The 15,127-nt window shown below is 42.1% G+C and overlaps 1 protein-coding gene across 1 annotated transcript in view; it reads right to left on the reverse strand.

Moving 5' to 3' along the window:
• Window positions 1-471: 471 nt before the first annotated feature.
• The window catches only part of CEP72 (centrosomal protein 72), a gene marked incomplete at its 5' end in the record, with an annotated part of 60,213 nt that continues 45,557 nt past the window's right edge, over window positions 472-15,127 (reverse strand). The window contains one exon of the mRNA XM_042473596.1: window positions 472-2,919. Within this exon, the coding sequence (XP_042329530.1) occupies window positions 2,711-2,919 (209 nt within the window). The remainder of the gene's footprint in view (window positions 2,920-15,127) is intronic.

The following is a 15,127-nucleotide window of genomic DNA, read 5'->3' on the forward strand; positions in this document are numbered from 1 at the left end:
GCACAACTGCGTTACAGAGGATTTCAGACGTTGAACCTGCAGCACACCAAGGTCACCAGTGACGATATCAGGTCTCCTCTTAGCTCTCACTTCTCAAATGTCTCCTTGGCCACGCCTGCCGGCAGCGGGGACCAATGTCCTAACCACCACGGAGACAAGGCACTCCAAATGTCGGGCCCTCACGGAAAAGGCGTCGAACAGTTACAAAATCCACTCTGCCCTCAATAATCAATATTAACTTCCTCAGCGTGATGTAGTGGTTTGACTGCTGGACTATGACTCTGGGGTCCAGGGTTCGATTTCCAGCTCAGCCATGAAACCCACTGGGTGGCCTTGGCAAGTCACACGCTCTCAATCTCAGGGGAAGGCCATGGCACACACCCTCAACCAATCTTGTCAAGAAAACCCCATGATAGTTTCGCTTCAGGGTTTCCACAAGGCGGAAATGACTTGAAGGCACACAACAGCAACAAAAATGTAATTTGTGTGTTTATTTTTTTTACAAAAAGCATACAAAAATGGTCCCAGCGCCTCTAATCTCCTTAAATAAAATGCTTCTAAAGTATACACAGGTCTTTCTTGTTATACATTAACACTGTTGTTGCTAAAATGGTTAACTGTAAATGCTCTCGGCTACTGCTACTTTTTCTTTTCTTTTTAAAAGGCACATTATTATTATTATTATTAGTGTGTTACTCCTAGTCTCTGCTATGAACACCCCTCACAGATAACAGAAAAGATCAATTAGATTGCAATCATGGGAACACTTGCTTGGGGATAATTCCTGTTGAACTCGGTGAGCTTACTTCCAATTAAAAGGCGTAGTAGGTTTGGTCTGTAGCATGATTTAAATGCTAAATTGGCTGTGGGGGATGTTGAAGTGCATGATTGTGATAACATGTATGTATGTGTATCTGTGTTTGAGAGAGACCTTTTACATGCAAGCTGCCATACAGCGGTATTTCAGCCAGCTCCTCTTATCTCCTCCTTGGCTGCTGCTGTTACCATGATGCTGTAATGCAGTCCAAGGTCCCTATTTACTTCAAAAATTACTTTGTGCTCAAAAATAATCTGCCCATTGACAATTCTGAATCGATCTGTCATGTCTTCAGTTATGGATTTAAAGCAACTTGCTTTGGAGAGTTTAAAGTTTTCTTTTGTTTATTACAGTGATCATGGAACAAATAGAATCAATTTTTGGATATAGATTTCAAGCAATTGCATTTTTATTTTTTGTACTTAGATGAGAACTATGTGTTTTCTTAAAATGCTTTGCTTAGACCATTGGCTTAAGGAAGTATGACCATGAAGATGGTGTCGGACTGTATCTGCCAGCATTCCTCATCACTGGCTGTGTTGGCTAGGACTGATGGGAGTTGGAGTCCAGCAGTGCCTGAAGGGTCATAGGTTACACATGCTGACTTAGAGGATGCATGGGCCATCTTTCTATGGAGTGATACTCAAGGCAGCTTGCAAGAGAACTGCAGAATTGTCCCCAGCTGTGCACACCCTCTGGCACAAATCAGTGGATTCATATTACAAGAAAGGAGATTCCACCTCAGCATCGGTACAAGATGTTCAGCACTTGAATGGACTGCCTTGAAGGGTGATGGTCTCCATTCTGCTATACTGTACTATTCTCTTTAGTTAGGCCTCATCTGATGTACAGGTCTAAGCAAAACAATTCAGGAAGCATACTGACAAGCTGACATGGGTCCAGAGAAGGATGACTTAAACAATCAAAGATCTAGAAAGCAAGCCTTTTGGGAAAGATGTAGGAAGCTGGATTTGTTTAGTCTGACATGAGAAGGTTCAGAGGTGACATGGTAGTCATGTTTAACTATTTGGAGGGATGTCCTATGGAAGGTGGAGAAAACTTATTTTCTGTTGCTCCAGAGACTAGGACCCAGAACAATGGATTCATGGTAGAGAAAAAGAGATTCCACTTAAACGCTAGGAAGAATTTCCTGACAATAAAAGCTGTTGGAGCATGGAACACACTACTCCCTTTGAGTTCGGTGGAGGAATCTTCCTTCTTAAACAGAGGTGGGATGGCCATCTGTCAGAAGTGCTTTGACAGGCAGGGTGAGGTTGGACTGCATGGCCCTTTGGGTCTCTTCCAACTTTGTGATTCTAAGTAGTGCTGGCCAAAGTGGCTTGCAATAATTAAAAAAACATTTTTAAACTCCACAAAATACCAAAGTTAAAAAAGCATTAAACAATCAAGAAAAAAAAACTAAAACCAAGTTAAAACATATAATAAAACACACACATCCCAGCACAGTAATTAGCAATATCGAATGCATTGTGTAAGATGGGCCTTATGTTATTACTGATCAAATGCTTGTTGGAATAGAAAAGTCTTTGCTTGTCTGCAGAAAAGAAAGTAGGGAGGGTGCATGTCTAACCTTTGTGGAAAGGGAGTTGCAGAGCCTTGAGGCAGCCCTCTCCTATTCATACTTCCTAAGTATAATAATGTATCAAGCTTTGCAAAAACTCAGCCTTACAAATTGCCATCATTAAAACCTATATTAAAGTAATTCAGTAGTTTAATACTTCCAATCATACTGAAAAATGGGGTCCATGTTTACAAGAGTATATAGTACAAGAGGCATCAATCACAGTGTTTAAAATCAGTTTCTTCATGTTGATAAAAAAACCTAAAGTATTAATCACCCTTTATAAATCCTTTACTGTCAAACTCTTCTTACTATTTCTTACACCCGTTGTTAGTCACGTTGCTAGGAGGTAGTGTATCCACTGTCTTCTTTAGCTGATTGTAGTTCCACTGTAACTGTTCTACTTCAGCCTTATGTCGCAAGCGTGTCTCATCCAATTCTTTTAAAAGACGCTCATTGGTAGAAACAAGTGTTCTGCAAAAAACCCGAAGAACATCACATATTTTTTGGAGTTGAATATTTTTTCATTATGGAACAAACTAAGGATATGAAGCCTCCTGAAGGGAAGGCAGGCTTATAAGCAATAACTTTGACTGGAGAATGCTAGTGAAAATTTCTTGCTTTCCAGATTGCCTTTAGGCAGCTTGTTCTGCTTTCAGAACACCCAAAGGTGGACCAAACTGATTAATTAAATCTAGATACAGACAAGATTTGTCCCAAAATGGTCTTCATTCATTTTGGGATTTAGGGCTGAATTAGTTGTTGCAGCCCTGTTTCCAAATTCAATCCACTGTTCACAGGGGGCCATGAATATTCCTTTGCTTGCAGGTGGGGTCCAATATTCTAAGCCCAACGCTTACTAGGATAGGCTCTCTACAAGTGGGGAAAAAAACACTGTTTTCTGCCAGTGGGTTTAATCATAGTAGGATTCCTAAGACCTCCTGTCCCCAGATATGTTCTTCTGTGGTAGTGGGAAAGTGAACTGTGTTACAGTAATTGGTACTCTTTACCAGATTGTACTGCAAAAATTAGTTGGCAGTGATTTCATTTGCAAAAAAAAAACCTTTTCTTTACTAAGGGTCTTGCAGGCTTCTCGCAGGGGGCTTTGGGCTTCTGTTTCCTTATTGTGCCATGACATTCTTTAGGCTCTTTTGATCCTTAATACTGGCCATTGCACAGAGCGTTTGGTACCCATTTCAGTTAACCCAACTGCACCACCCAATTAACAGTATTACACTACATCCTCCACTGACTCCAGGCACAAGGAATCAGAGCAGTAGTACTTACTTATCAATATTTCCAAAGGGGCTTGGATCACAGGCAGCGAGAATGTTAATGGGCCTCCCTGAACAGATTGCGGCAATAGGGGAACAAATTATGTGGGGAAAAAACTTGACGAACAGTGGGACATGTTCTATCCATCTTTCTTGTCTTTTTTATCAGTCTGTTTTGAGCTTACCCTTGGGACAATCAACCTTCGGTATTGTCTAACAGCCTTAGGAACCAAAGATTATTTTCAGTTCTAACCCAGAAACGGGATTTTTAGTAAAATGGTGGAAGGCTTAAGATTGCCCCTCATTTGTTTTTATCTACCTTATCAGTTCTGAGGTGGTTTGGCAAGTTTTGCAAACTTTGGCTGCATGGAATCTCCCTGAACAGGAAGAGCGGGTACAGACCGCCGCTTTTGCAGCGGTTCTGGCGGCCCGCCGCCAGAAAGAAAGGTCCGCGGGGGCGGCCGGCGCCTTCAAACGGCCCGACTCTACCGGGCGCGGACCGAAACCCAAAAAGAAGCTCCAAAAATGGAGCCTTTTTTTTGCGTCGCCGTTTGCGTCGTTAGCGAAGCGCCAGGGGCCAGGGCCGATCGCTACGTTCAGCAGCGGCGCCGACGCGTCTGGACGCTGTCGCGTCCCGATGCGTTTAAATCAGGATGGCGCGGCCATGTAGAAGGGGGCCGGCGGCCATCTTTGTACGGACGGAGTAGTTACGAAGGCCCCACCTTTTTTTGGGGGGGCGGTCTAAAAAAAGGAGACGCCCCTTTTTTAAATGGGACGGTCCGGGCGGAGTGAAGTCCCAAAGGGCAATTGTAGGGAAAAAAGGCCCAAAGAATTCTGCAAAGAGTAGCAATTGTGTTCACAAGCATCTACATAATTTGAAATCTACTAGATCTACTAAAGGGTTGTCCATCATAATTCTTCTCCCTCCTTTGCACAACCCCTTTCCTTCTCATACTAGGGAAGGTACTGAAGCAGCATTATTTAGGATAAATCTGTTGGAAAGAAAATGGGAACGGACTTTTTGAAAGTGCCATAATCCAAACTGAACAGAAAACAAGGAAAACATGCAGAGAAAACCTGATAACTGCTGCTCCAGGCACCCATTTACAAACTCAAGGTTGTAGTCGTTGGGGGACGAGGTGAAGAAAAAGAAAGGAAATGGGTCCATGGGGGTGCTTAATTGCTTTAATATTACAGGAAATTGAAGATTATAATTTAATTGAATAATGTTTTAACCACTAGGTTCTGCACTCAAACTAAAACCTACTTAACGTAACTCAAATAAAAATTAAAAAACTTTTTTTTAAATTAGTTGCAAGGAAAATGCGGATCTAATATAGCCATCTGTGGAATTCTGCCTTGTGCTCTTTGCAGGTCTTTTCAAAATCTTCGTTTCCTTACCCAAAAGTTCCACTCTGAGGAAATCTAAATTTGCTACAATGGAAGACCGAACAAAATCAGTATGAATTTCTAAGTATATGTAACAGGAAAGAAATGCTTTGGATATACCCGTACTTCTTACCCAACAGCACTCCTTTCGTCATAACTTTTTCCATTATTTCTTAAAAACCAAAAGTGGTTCTTCAAACTGTGTGGGCGGAACCCCCCGGGGGGGGGGGGGGGGGGGGCACACAAGCATGGCTTTAAGGCTAGGCTACAAGACCGGAGGCTCTGGTTCCCCTTCCTCCTTCCCCCCTCTTCCCCAACTTTTTCTGGCCCTGGCCGGGGGGCAAGGGATGCTTGGAGCAAGCTTGCTCTGCCCTGAGGAGAGAGAGGAGTAGTAAGACGAAGAGAGTAGGGGAAGGGTAAAGTGCTAGTTGGGATCATGGCCTCTTTGGGTGGGGGCCCCATCTTGACGCCCACTTGCTGCTTCTTTCCCACAAAACGTCCCATGACTGCCTGATTTGGGGAAACAAGATGCTGCTGCATGAATTACATTGAATGTTATGCAAACGAAAAAATGCAAACATGCAACAACATAGTTTTATTTCATATACTCTGTTGGCAGGGAAGGAGGTGGGTGAGCAGGGACATCCCACAAGGGTAAAGGGGGGTCCCAAAGATAAAAAAAAAAAATTTGAACCACCTTGATCTGGAACTACCCAAGAAAACTGTTAAAGAGTTTAGAAAAAATTCTGGCCATGTTTGAGTTTTTTAAACCTTTTTTTTTTTTTTAAACATACTTGGCCTCTTCATCTTCTCCCCTTCTGGGGAGATGATTCTTAACGGCAGGATCCTAGAGAACCTAAGTTTGTAACATTGAGTCAGCAACTTGGATGCAAAAGCTTAAAAAAAAGGGCCACTGCTGGTTTTAGGCTGCATCAATATGCAAAAGTAATACCGTCTAATCAAGGGACACGTAATGCAGTGCCCCTCTATTTCTGCTTGGTGAGGCCTCACTAGAAACTAACTGGTGTCCAGGTTTGGGCACACAATTCAAAAAAAAAGACATGTTGGAAAAAAATTGGAAAGCGTGTCCACCTGAAAGGGCCACCAAAATTGGGTTGAGTGGAAGGGGGCCTGAAATCATTTGCCTTAGGCCTGGCAAAGAGGGATCGCGTTTAAGATTGTGGTTTACAAAATAGCCCTGTGTTGTTAAGTATTTGTAGGGGTTGTCACCACTGAGGGATGGCGCAAGTTTTTTTGGTTTTCTTCTTCTCCAGAGGGACTAGAACACCAGAACAGTGATTGCAAGCTATTTGCAAAAGCCTAGGGGAGAAAAGAAGGCTTTCCACCTCAACACATTAGGAGGCAACTTCCTGGCATTAACGGAGCTGGTTAGACAATGGAAACAACACTACCTCAGACTTGTGGTGGACTTTCTCCTTCTTTGGAGGGTCTTTAAGCAAAGGGGCTGGGATTGGCCGACTGTTCAGGGATGCTTTGCTTGTGCGTCTTGTTATGGGCCAGGGGGTTTGGAATGTGATGGGCCCTTGTGGAACTCTTCCACACTTGTGATTCTGAATTCAGATCAGGAGGCCTTTAAACTGGCAGTCATTTTGTGGGGGGAGGGAGACAGTATTCTGAAAAAGGCCAAGGGGCTGGAAAAAATAGTTCCAAACTGACATCAGAGGGACACAAGGGCACCAGTCAAGGACCCAAATAGGTGGGCAGGGCAAAAGCACTTGCACAGGGCAGCAAGTAAAGGAACCACATGGTCTTAGATGTTCTCTACACTGATGACCAGAGGCATGGGAAATAAGCAAGATGACACTTCAATTCTAGCACACAACAAGCAAATATTATATAATAGGCCTCACTGAAAAACTTGTGGGGATGAGTCTCCAACATATGGAATGGTAGGGAAGAAATAAAGGGGTCTAACACCTTTTTTTTAAGAGAATAGGCCAACAGGGGAACGAAGGGGAGGAATACGGCCTTATAAATTCAGGGGACAATTTTACCCCAGTGATGAAGAGAGATCCAGGGGACATCGATTCCTGGAAGCCGGTTTGGAGAGCATCTGGATATACAAAATTAAAAGCACGGGGGAACCCAAAAACAAGGATGTTATTGCGTGGGAGTATACTACAGAACCCAAAAGTCAGAACTGAGTAATTGGGATGACAGTCCTTTCTAGAAAAAAATAGATGGACTACCACATGAGAAAAGAAAGAGGCAGATTTTGTTCCTAGTTCGTAGTAATGGGGTGACTTCACTATCCTGATATTGCTGGAGGTCAAAAAAACTGCAACAAAAATCCTCCAAGTGTCTAATTCTAGCACAATTCCACCACTTGCCTTGGAGGAACAAAACTTCATTATCCCAGAAGGTGGAAAGAGGCAACACGTGGATCAGTTATTTTGGATTGATCACTAACCAACGGGGGGGAGATGAAAAACTAGGTTAAATGGGTGCAAAGTGGTGGACCTTAGGGTGGGAGTGCTCATGTATCCTGGAGTATTGTTATACACTGGAAAGGGAAGCCAGGGCCCATAGTCAGACATGCATTTCTAGACTTAAGAAAAAAGCCGATTTTAGTAAACTTCAAAGAAATTTTACTGTGGTTGATGGGTGATACCCTGGTCCAGCAATACTAAAAAGGAGGAAGGGTCTGAAGGCTTCAAGATGGATGGGAAGGTTTCTTAATCGGGAGCGCTAACTGAAGGCACAATTTCTTTCAACAGTTCCGTGAGGAAGCCAAAAACCGGGAGATGTCTCAAGAAAGAAGCCAGGTGCCCCAGATGGACGACTAACGAAACTTTCAACTGAAGCTCTTAAGTTTTTAAACGGGGGACATTGTATACTGAAATGAACAAATAAAAAAATGGAAGAAATCAACCAAAGGAGGAATTGGCAAAACACATAGCAAGCTGTGTAGGGGGGTTTTTGTAAAATCAGTAAAAGTTTTAAAGCACAGATGAAAGTCAGGGCTTGCTAGAGAGGTAGAACAACAAAAAAAAAAAGGATTTTTGCGGATTATGTCTGCGCAAAGGGACAGAAGGAAGGACACGAAACGGGTAGGGCCACTACGTGCAAAAAGATGGCAAAATTGCTAACAGAAGGACAGTGAAAAGGCAGAATTACTCAACACCTTCTTTGCTTCGTCTCTCAGAAAAGGAAAAAAGGGAGCTCAATCTTGAGGATTAATGGACGCAGGAGGACAGGAATCAGGAAAAATAGGGGAAAATTTCAGCAACGGAATCAAGAATAAGGTTTAAAAGAGATTAGTACATGGGGGAATACCTTCGTTAACTCCTAAATATGGAAATTTAAAGTCTCCAGTTCCAGGATGAAACTCATCCAAAGGGTAATTAAAAGAAAACTGGGCAAAATTGTAATATCGGGAAGAGGCATGGCAAATAATCTTGAAAAATCCTGGGAACACAAGGGGGAGAGATCCAGCGACTGGCGGGGACGAGGGCAAACGTTGTCCCACTTCTTCAAAAACAAAAGGGGAAAAAAAAAAAAAGAAACAAAAGAAAAAAGACAAAAATTTTGAAAAAAAAAAAAAAAAAAAAAAAAAGGGAAGAAAAAAAAACCAAAAAAGATGGATCCCAAAACACTTATCGTCCAGTTTAGTCTGAGCATCAAGTTACCTAGGGGAAAAGATTCTGTAGCAGATCATTTAAACAGAGGAGTCTGTGATAAATCTACAGAAAGGGGCAATGCCCAATAATCCAAAAAAAATGGTCCACCATGTGCGTTTCCAGAGGAACACGTCTCAGCCAGAACAAAAACTGATCTCTTTTTTTTTTGTGAATAAAATAGACAGCTTGGTAGATGAAGGGAATTTTGCTGTGGATTATAGTATTAGTCCTTGGATTTCAGAAGGCCTTTGACAAAGTTCCCTGTGCTATTTCTTGAAAACAAGCTTGTAGAATTTGTTTGGGGCTTAGAACAAAGCTACAACTTGTTACATGGATTTGTATATTGGTTTGTGGGGACCGACCGAAGCCCAAGGGGTTCTCAACACAAACACATGGGCTCCTTTCATGTGGAGAGGAGAAGTGCACCCAGTGGGGTCCCACAAGGACTCTGTCCCTGGCCTCAGTAATGTCTCACACATCTTATCAATGACATGGAAGACCCAAAATTGAGGCATTACTATCAATGTTTTTTGTCAAGATGGGACACCAAAACTATTGGAGGACGTAGCAATCTCCACTGAGGACAAGTGCCTCATACACGATTCAAAAATGACCTGGAACAGGACTAGGAAAAACTAGGCCCCAAAAAGTCACAAAATGGAAATTCAATCAACAGAGAAATGTAAAGGTGGACAAAGAGAGAAGGTAGCGGAAGATGGGGGAAAAAAAAAAAATGAGAAATTGCCAACAATATATAGGATGGGTCTGAAACCTGGTGGCTGAAAATGACACTACATGTTTGAAAAGGGACTCTTGGGAGAGCCCAAGTTAGGACCACAAAAGTTGAAACATGAGTTCAACAGTGTTGTTGATTCAGACACTAACAAGGGGCCATGCGCTTTCTAGGCTGGATCATAGCGGTTACTAAGTTCTCGATCAAGTGAAGTCCATTTACTGACCACTCTTCTGCTTTGGTTCAGGGCCCCACCCTGGAATATTTGTGGTCCAAGTTTTTGCACACAATTTAAAAAGGATGTTGAGAAACTGGAGTGTATCCAAAAGGAGGGGGGCGACTAAAATGGTGAACAGGTTCCGGGCAACCATGTCCTTTGAGGAAAACGATTATGGGACGGCTGGGGATGTTTAAATCCTGGAGAAGAGCAGGTTTAAGCAGGGCTGTGGGTGGGTGATATGATAGCCTTCTTTTAAATATATTGGGATAGGGGCTTTGTATATTGTGGAGGGGAAGCAGCTTGTTTTCTACTGCTCCAGAGGGACAGGGACCCGCGAACAATGGATTGCAAGCTAGCGAGAAAGGAGATCCCAACCTCAATTGGAAGAAAACCTTTTCCTGAACAAGTAGGCTTGTTCGACCGTTGAACAAGACTCCCTTGGAGTGTAGTGGGAATCTCCTTCCTTAGGTTAGAGGGTCTTCAAACGAGAGGGCTGGATGGGCCATCTGTTCGGGGATGCTTGATTGTGATTTCCTTTGCATGGGCAGGGGGTTGGGATGTGTGATGGCTCTGTTTGCGGGTTTCTCTACACTTCTATGATTCTTCTAATCTAATTCTACAAGTCTGTGTTTTGTTGAGAATATAGAATTGGGAGCTGAATGATGTCATCAATCATCTCATCATTTCCTTGAATCTTTTAACTGTGTGTTTGAGGGGACATCCAAAATTCTATGATAAAACATTGATGTAATGGCTCAGCTTTGATGAAGATTGGTAATAGGTGTTATTTTTCAAAATACAAGGAAATTTCAAGGCTAAAAGTATAGTCTAGAAAAAGGAATTCTTTGCACTGCTAAGTTTTGTGAGGCCATTAACCGGTCCTCTCGTTCCAAGGAGAAGCTCTGGTGCCCAATAAAAATTACATTCCTCGAATTTCTTCGCAACACTGAGTTTAGGGAACGTTGAAGTGGTCCTTGTGTTGAATCGAATCATTGGCCAATCTAAGCCCAATACTGTCAAGTCTGGACTGGCTATCCAGTTCCTAGGGGCTTTCAGGCAGGTTTCTTTGCTGCCACTGCCTTGGAGGCAATCCTTGATATTCTTGAACTCCTTTCTACAAGTAACCAGTTGGGGACTGGACCCTGTCGTCTGTAAGCGTCTGTGAAAAATAGATGGAAAAAAAAACTGAGGCGTATGTTCTAGGTGAATATGATATTACAATCCTCTCCACTGCAAAGAAAGGAACTAAAGGAAAATGACTTGAGTCTTGAGGGAAAAATGAGAGCCCGTTAAATGAAGCGTAAGAATGGAATAGTTGGATGCAAATCCATGCTCCATATTTTCTGTATACGGTAGTTGTCTTTTTTTTTTTGCTAGGCCCTAACTGTCTTCCTTGTTCTTTAGAGCTTTGAAATTCAGGGAACAACGAGTAACTGCTGGGAATACTAGTTGAAGGACAAGTCTCCAGGCACCGTTTAACAAAGTAGGCCACGAAAAACTCAACCGAATGAGAAATGTTAACAGGGAAAGCCAACCAGGTAAAGGGTAAGCTCTTGCTGAAAAAAACCAGTGAAAAAACAGGGAGCTCTAGGTCTACGTCATCAAATGCTGGTTTGTGGCTTGCATAGAGATTACTGCATCTACCTATACTGGGCAATAAGTATGTGTATCTGTGAAAATTATTTTATTTACCAACTCATTTCCCTGCATCCATGCATGCTTTTTTATCTGCTAATTGTAACTGGTGGCCTTACACATTCAGTGGTGCATATCTTCCAAATACAATACCAGATGCCTAGGACGAGAGAAAAAACAGGGGAAATGGAGGATGTAATAGGTGGACTAGTGCCTGGGACTGGTAAGGCGACATGTGACTTGTCTAGATTATATAAATGGTACTTGAAAAAGTTAAAAGGTGGGGTTGGTTCATCAGGACATAATTCTCTTTTCAAAAAAATTAAAACTTTTTCTGAAAACATATTCCCCTCCCATTCATTTTCTTCTTCCCCCAAAATTGGTTTTTTTTTTTCTGCGCCTTTCAAAATACAGGAAAAATCCTGTTCTCACTCGTGACACAATTTGGTTCCAGCAAGTAAAGAATTTAGTATGATACTTTAGAGACAAATTTATCATTTACAATACGATTCCAAACAAAAAAATGGGCAAGTGCTGAGAGGAAACAATGAGAGCCTCTTTCTTAAAGCCTCTAACACAAAGAAAGCTCATTTTTTACTAATATAGGCATGGGCCAGGCACTGGCCCTTTTCTGGGTTCTTAGTTCAGTCCGGTTGTTGTGGCGGCGTTTGTTGTAGCTAGGGTTTAGGAACAGGCCTGGAATAGCACATGGTTACCTACCCTTACCATGTACTGCCGATGGGACTCTGTGTACACATGCACGGCCAATAATTGACGTTACAGGACACATATTGTCCAACGATTGGGTTTCCACATGTTGCACTGCGCTAGTATATTTCCATGGACGTGTTGCCATTGGGTGCCATTTTGGATGTACCTGGCGGCTGGTGGAAGAAGACAAACCACTTTTTGCCACTGTTCCTTTCTTTTTCCTCCAGAAGTTTGAAGATGCGTGCGTTGGTTTGGCGGGCTGACAAAGCTCCCTCTGAAGGGGAAAAAGAGGCTGCCGGCGGCCACCTTTTTGGGTTAGTCTGTCCTAGGGGCAAAGTTATTTCTACAGAAAGGTAAATAGCGCTGCTGCAAGGAAAAATACCTTGGACAACGTCTAAGTGAAAAACACCGAAAACAAAGATTTTAAAAAAGGGTAAACATATAAAGCCTGCACTCACAGTTAAACCCAGTGCCATATTTAAACTTAAAAAATTAAAAAAACATGCATATCCTAAGTTGGCCACCAAATATGGGGAGACGCTGAGGGGATGGTTTGTGAAAGAAAACAACACAAGGCCCACATCAGACAGTGGGGATGCATTTTGTGACCCAACAAACATTTCATGCAGAAGCACTAGAAGGTTTCAAAAAGTTTTTTTTGTTTACTTAATTGCCAAAAGCTCATCTGACCCAGTTGGGCCCAGTGTTTCAATTTTACATGAGATATTGTTAATTTAGTATTTTAATTTTGCTTGGATACATGTTTCCAAAACACTACTCTTCTTTTTGTGGTTGTGGGTTGTAGGGACCGAATTCCTTCTTAATTCCCTGTTGTTTCAGCCCTCTTGGTACATTTTCTTTTTCAAGACAGTCATCCCCAGGAAATACATCTACTTGCTAACACTGTATTGTGCATTGTAACTCATTGTCGAAAAAGATACCAGAAAATTATTATTCTCTAAACTCAAAATAGACCATGGGAAGAGGATGGCTAGGTCCAGATGCCTTCAAGGAGGCCAGGGCATTCAGTCCTTCACATCTGGGAACCCACTAGATACTCTTGAAGAAAAAGCCTCACAACGCCAGGCTTGGCTTGACAATGGCACTTCTCTGTTTCCTTTCCATCAAAACCGGCAATCAAAGGCATATGGCAGAGTACAGGGCATTGGTGGGAAAAAAAAAAAACCTGGAAAGGCCATTTTAGCCTCTTTCTGAACACACTGGCCGTAGTGGCCACATACTGTTGGAGCTGAATAATGTTCTACTACACTATTTGGGGCTATTTTCAGCTCGTGTGGGGTGTAGGGTGGGAGGAACAGTGTTTAAAAACAACCCCCAACAACCAACAGTCCCTATAACAGAGACCCCCAAGAATGAAAAACGCAACAAAACAATGAAGGGTTCTGGCAAAATATAGATATAAGGAAATAACTGCAATCTTGAAGCAAAAACCTCAACAAGATAGTATCTTAAGGGTATAAATACCCACTGAGAAATCTGAAAGCTATATCAGCTCTTTAGCAACACAATATGAACTCAAAAGTGAATTCAGTACAGTCACATTGTGTGCTAAAGAGTTACTATACATTTTATAATTTTTAACATTAGACGTCAGGCGAAAGCATCTGGCCTTTGGTTTTTATTATAGAAAAGAATGGGTTAGAATTTTTTAATTGCTAAGAAAAGGGAGGCTTTTCTCTAACCCTTTTCTGTTGTTTTTGATTGGCTTGTTCTACAGGGTTAGTTTTTATCTCTGGTTTTGATTTTGGATATTATATGATCTATAATATATTACCACCTTAGCTTACAGATTTTTCAGTGGGGTATTTAACCCTTTAAGATATAGATTGTTTTTTTTGCTCCAGGGTGCAGTTATTTCTTTATATTTTTGTGCCAGACACCTTCCGGTTGTTTTGTTAAAAACACCCCACAGGTGAGTTGGTGCAACGCTGGGGTTTGTGGGGCAGGTTACAATGGGACCTCCCCCCCCTCCCAACAAACTGCATGTGGAACATGGCTGTTCGTTTTCATTGTAAATATAGAAAACTCCAGAACTTTCTTTTTCATCATTAATGTTTTAAAGTATGTGATATGGGCTTTCTTTATAATGGCCTGTTAACAGAGGGCAAAATAAAGCTGCTGCTTGAAGGTCTCTTTTGGAAGTATGTGTGTAAATGATGCAGGCATCCTAAGAATCCTGAAGCTGCACTCCAGTGCTATAGGAATGGAGTGTGGCTTGGCTCACCTCCGACCTTAGGACCCATGCATCATTTAAATAGCAGACCGCCAAAGAGATCCAAAGCAGCCTGTTTAGTTTGGCATTCTGTAAACAGGCCAATAAATTCACTGTGAATGATTTTTTTAAGAAGCAATGTTTTGTTAAATTTAAATACAATATGTTTTTATTCACTGTCCCTATCTTGAAACTGTAACATTTCTGGATGAATGCGTCAATAAAACACAAAATCTCCTACCAGACGTTTCAAATTCACTTTTGTTTGGAGTCATTCATAGAAACTTTGGGCAAACAGACGCCCCAAAGGGGAGGCTTGAAGTTAGCCTCTGGAGGAAGGCCGGGTTGGGGCCGTCAACCGCATGCGAGCTCCAATCGGGCTTTTTGTGCATGACGCCTCCAAGACACGTGGCAATATGAGCCGTCTGTTTCAGCCTCTTTCATTGTCCTAAACCAGACCCTCAAAATGGTGCTGTTTAAAGCGGTGATCTATTTCTCGGGAAAAATTCTGATTATGGAACAAAAATGGAATCCATACCAAGTTACGGCTCCCCTTCCGATGAAGTGGTAAACAGCCCTTCAATGTTTTCATTGATAGAAAGAAAAGAATGGATTTTTTTGGCATGACTCAGGCGGTAGACCACTTGCATATGAAGAAGCTTTGCCACTCCGTCAAATTGACCCTGGTTAAAAAGTACAGAGTCGTTTTCCAGGTTGTTAAATAACGGAGCATTGACTACTCTTCAGTGTGGTGTGAAAACTTTATGTGGCAGTATTTTTATTAGAACTGTACGCTCAGATGAACCAATGGGCGCACCACATCATCACGCGACCCACATGAAAAGAATAAAAATTCATTGGAGGCACTACTATATGGGATGAGTTTGCGTTT

This window comes from Sceloporus undulatus, chromosome 6 (genome assembly GCF_019175285.1).
Source record: "Sceloporus undulatus isolate JIND9_A2432 ecotype Alabama chromosome 6, SceUnd_v1.1, whole genome shotgun sequence".
Classification (NCBI taxonomy): domain Eukaryota; kingdom Metazoa; phylum Chordata; class Lepidosauria; order Squamata; family Phrynosomatidae; genus Sceloporus; species Sceloporus undulatus.